Genomic DNA, 4,705 nt, shown 5'->3' on the forward strand with positions numbered 1-4,705 from the left:
ATTTGTATGTCCAAACGCCTACTTAATAACTCTAAAATGGCTTCCTACTATTAAAAAATTTTAATTGTAAAATTTTATTATATCTTTAATAAGATGCTTTTATAACGTTATGGTATCTTTAAAATCACATGTTTTAAGGATAATTATTATGTGTAATAAAAAATATTTTTTTTTATTTTATGCTTAATTAAATGCCGCCATATAAAATAAAACGGAGGAAGTAAGTCTTTTCCTTTAATGACCAAATCGGGAAAACATTCTATCAAAATCATAAATTTCATTCCTTTTTTGCATCTACCTGCTTATCACACACACAACTAGTTAGCTAACTCTATATATTTGTATATCTTTCTCAACAACAACATTTCAACCAACACCTGATTTATCCATTTATTCTTGCCCCTCTCTTTTCTCCTATTCTTAAGTATTGATCTCCTCTTCTCCCAATAGTACTTCATTACACTTATTCTTTCAAGGGTTTCATTTCTCCCCTTGTATTTCCTCATTCTTTTGTCTATTTCTCTGTTCGCTATCTGCTAAAGGATTTATATTTTCTGGTTAGTATTGCAGATGTGGAATTTCACTCTTGTTCCTTATTTAATTTCATTCTCTCTCTTTCTCTCTAGTTCTTTTGTTGATTTGCATGAACTCATATACATGGGGTGTGTGTGTGTGTATTGCATGTGTTATTAATGATATAAGATGAAAGTTATTTTAAATTCCTCCAATCGTAAGTCATGCAAAGTATTAATTCAAGATTCTTACTTTGCTCTTCTTTCTCTCTGAGTAAAAGGTAATTGATTGATCTTTCTTGAATGTTATAACTCTTAGGTCATGAACTGAACGTGGTATTGAGATTGGACGCATATCTTGGTGCGAAAAGGGTTTTTTCTGAAGGGATATCATGTGTTATTGAGTAGAATGCACTCAAAGAAATCATATATATATCCACATTTTTTGCTTACATCTTGGACTTGGAATATAAAACATCTTTTTCATTTTGTTTTAAAAATAACAATAAAAGAAGTCAACGTTTTCGGCTGCTATTTTCTCTGGTCTAATTGATAACTGCAATTAATTACATGCAACTAAGGCCATTGGATTATTAATCATTTCTTGTGGATTTTCATGTTTATACTTTGTTTTTCTTAGATCCCACTAGTGGTCTGCACTTTGTAATCTACCCACAAAAAAACTAAGTAATGATGAAAAATACAACCAAAAAAACATGTAACTAGCTTTTTTTTAGCTAGTATACATCGATAATATAATTAAGTTTTTACTATAGCAATGCATTCTAACTTGTTGTAGCAGGTTCCTATTTTATTTTTTAGGTCATTAATTTCAATAATATATTATGAACAATTACCTCTAATTATATTTACGACTTAATACTGCAAATTTCTTTTTATCTATCAGTGCATAGATCAAGTTAAGCTCAACCCCACCCTTTATCCCCTCCACCTCAAGTAAAAACCAAAAGCATATGCCTCTTGATTATGACTTGTGCTCACGAATGGATGTGAATGATGAGAAACCTACAAGATAATGAAGTGTAACATTGACTCTTATGTGTTATATTCAACTTCACACTATTGAGATGATAGTCTGTATTTCTTATAAAAGTTGCCTTTTTATTAATATTTACTAGCCAAAAGGATCGTAAGAAAATATTATCCAACAGCTTAATATCCAAAAGGATCATAAGAAAGTATTCACATTCTTTTATTCTTTTTCTCGAGTCTTCTCTTAACTATTTATTGATCTTTATTTTTTTTTTCCTTAGCTAGAATATACATTAACTTGAAGATCGATAGAGAATGGAGATGGACTCATGTGTTCCGCCAGGATTTAGATTTCATCCAACAGAGGAAGAACTTGTTGGATATTATCTCAAGAGAAAGATTAACTCTCTCAAGATTGACCTTGATGTCATCACTGATATTGATCTCTACAGAATTGAACCATGGGATATCGAAGGTACATTCAATAATTCTTTGCCTCTTATTTTTTTTCATTTTCTTTTAATTTCTTCAAAAACAAAAACAATAAAAAAATATAAGAGAGGCAGTTCCTTTACCACTTCGACCAGAAGGATTGAGGGCACAAAATATCTCGCATTCACGCAGGGCTCAGGGAACAGGGGCGGAGCGAGCGTATATGTTATGGATTTGGCCGAACTCAATAACATTTCTCCAAACCATATATTTGTCTTAAGAAATCCATTGAATATGTATAAATTCTTAATTTAGAACTCAATAACTTAAAGAAACAAAAATTTCGAACCCAATAACTTTAAAGCATGGCTCTGTCACGCACTCCAAGAGATTTGATGTAGACAGCCTAGCTGTCCTAATGCAAGCATTTGTGGTTGCTTTTACGTCTCGAAGCCGTGGCCTATAGGTCACACGGAAATAATTTTAAAGTTGCTCAAGGCTCCAGAAGTCCGGGGTTAATGATATATAGCTTAAATGTTGAATGTTTCACATTGTCATGAACTTTTAATCTAATTATTTTCTTTGGTTAAAATTATCTCACGTATTGCAGGTAGGTGTAAATTGGGATATGAAGAACAAAATGAGTGGTATTTTTTCAGTCACAAGGACAGGAAATATCCGACGGGAACGAGGACAAATAGAGCCACAACAGCTGGATTTTGGAAGGCAACAGGAAGAGATAAGGCAGTGTTATCGAAGGAGAAGATAATAGGTATGCGAAAGACGTTAGTTTTCTATAAAGGAAGAGCTCCAAATGGAAGAAAAAGTGATTGGATCATGCATGAATACAGGCTCCAATCCTCTGAACATGCTCCTCCTCAGGTAAACCCTTATTTCTTCGTCTACTTGATGAATACTAGTGTTATCTTCAAAAGACCTTTTTGTATATCCCACGAAACGATTTATAGTAAGTTTTATGTACTGATAATATAAAAGATATTAACAAAATCAGGTCTATAAATAAAGTAATTATAGATAAATTTTTATGTAATAATCGGTGACGTGAAAAAATAACACTAGTTAAACAGTGGAGGAACTAGTATTTTTATTAAGAGATGTCAAAATATATAAAAGTAAATATACAAAAAAATCAAGGAAAGACAACATATAGTATATATGCATACTTTTTTTTACTACATAGACGGTGTATTCCCATGACACTCCTTGCTATAAGGTATCTCATGAAACGATTTAAGTTTTATGTACTAACAGTGTAAATATATTCATACAATCAGGTATATAAGGTAATTATAGATGAAATTTTATGCAATAATCGGTGGTGTGAAAAAACTAACACTAGTTGTAAAGATTCTTTATAATACTATCAGGGTATATGACTTAAATCTTTCATTAACAGTGTAAGTTCTTATAGTTTACATTGTGAAGTGCTCACTGTCCACTTTTTTCTTTAAAGTTTGTTTCTTCTAAAGGTGTCTTGAGTGCAATGAAAGAAGTGATGCAATCATGTAACTGAACATTTTATCGAATTAAAACAAAAAGAAAAAAGTCAATCCTAGTGGGAGACAATTACATTACTCCACTTGGTTCATATACTAACTTAATTAGGGAGTATTAAATATTTCATTTTCCCTTTTAGATAGCTAGCTAATTAATTGAAATTTGATTTTATAGGAAGAAGGATGGGTGGTATGCAGGGCATTCAAGAAGGCAACTCCAAACAAGCAACCATGTTTAGATTTAGCATGGCAAAATTCTTATTATATTAGAGGAACAAACACCACTTATAGACCTGAAATCTCAACTCCAATGCATCAACCTTTCAACAATGCATTCAACCAAACAACAAATTTCCACCAATTTACATTCAATCCATCTCATGATCATCATCAAAATATGATCATTAATTCAAGCAAAAATTACTTTGAGAATCAACAAGTTAAACTCCCACAACTTGACAGCCCTACCATTTCGACAAGTTTGTGTACCAACGATAAAAGTCTTGGTGGACAGAATTACACAGCCAACAATGAAGATGATCACGACGAAGTGAAGCATAGTAATGGGATTAATAATAGCCAATATTTTGGTGATTGGAAGAGCTTTGATACATTGATTGAGTCATCTTCTAATTCTTTTCCTAATCCTTCATTACTGACTCGTGATGATTCTCAGAATCATATAAACCATTTGCTCGAGTGCCTCCCAGATTTATAGCTTCCAATTAACAAGATGGTTTATATGAATATCTTTTAAGAATAATAGATTTTTTTTCTCTTTTTAGGGGTAGTAAAGAACTTCAAGGACAAAAGAAAAAGGTAAAGGGGAGAATTTGGAATTAAGGAAAAAGGGCAGCTGCAAGGCATATGGCTTTAGAATTCAATTGTTCATTATCTTTCATTTAACTTTAAAATTTTAACTGTGAATTGATGTTATCTGTATCTACTGATCAAAGATTTTTATTTTTTTATTAATCTTAAAATATTTTTCATGATTGTATTATTCTTTTTCTTGATTTCTTTCATCATATTTTAATTTGTTACTAATCAGTTTATAAATTTATTACGTATCCAGCAATTGAGATGCTCTAAAAAAATTATTACCGTCCTATTTGTCTCTGGTTATTAAGATTAGTGGCCATTACTGTTTCAAAGTCCACCCGTCAGGTTCAGCAAAACAGTTATTTCTAAAGTTGTAATCAGTTCAACAATAAAGAGCTCCTTTACTTCCTAGTGGGTTGACACTGAATT

The 4,705-nt window shown here is 31.5% G+C and overlaps 1 protein-coding gene across 2 annotated transcripts; it reads left to right on the forward strand.

The window, feature by feature from the left end:
- Positions 1–368: 368 nt before the first annotated feature.
- Positions 369–4,457, forward strand: LOC107767438 (NAC domain-containing protein 30-like). Of its 2 annotated transcripts, none has more exons than XM_016586450.2 (4): positions 369–557; positions 1,787–1,980; positions 2,548–2,819; positions 3,630–4,457. In XM_016586450.2, exons 2-4 carry the CDS (start codon positions 1,821–1,823, stop codon positions 4,170–4,172), a joined length of 975 nt encoding a protein of 324 aa, XP_016441936.1. In that variant the 5' UTR covers positions 369–557; positions 1,787–1,820; the 3' UTR covers positions 4,173–4,457. The 2 variants fall into 2 exon arrangements, with proteins under 2 accessions (XP_016441936.1, XP_075075292.1); XM_075219191.1 differs by lacking the exon at positions 369–557 and adding an exon at positions 1,639–1,711.
- The last annotated feature ends 248 nt before the right edge of the window (positions 4,458–4,705 follow it).

Source organism: Nicotiana tabacum, chromosome 8, assembly GCF_000715075.1.
Source record: "Nicotiana tabacum cultivar K326 chromosome 8, ASM71507v2, whole genome shotgun sequence".
Classification (NCBI taxonomy): Eukaryota; Viridiplantae; Streptophyta; class Magnoliopsida; order Solanales; family Solanaceae; genus Nicotiana; species Nicotiana tabacum.

Coding starts and splice junctions, on each gene's coding strand:
- LOC107767438 (XM_016586450.2), top strand. CDS start 1,821: ATGGAGATGGACTCATGTGTTCCGCCAGGATTTAGATTTCATCCAACA. Junction 1,981..2,547: donor TGAACCATGGGATATCGAAG/GTACATTCAATA, acceptor CACGTATTGCAG/GTAGGTGTAAATTGGGATAT. Junction 2,820..3,629: donor CTGAACATGCTCCTCCTCAG/GTAAACCCTTAT, acceptor TTGATTTTATAG/GAAGAAGGATGGGTGGTATG.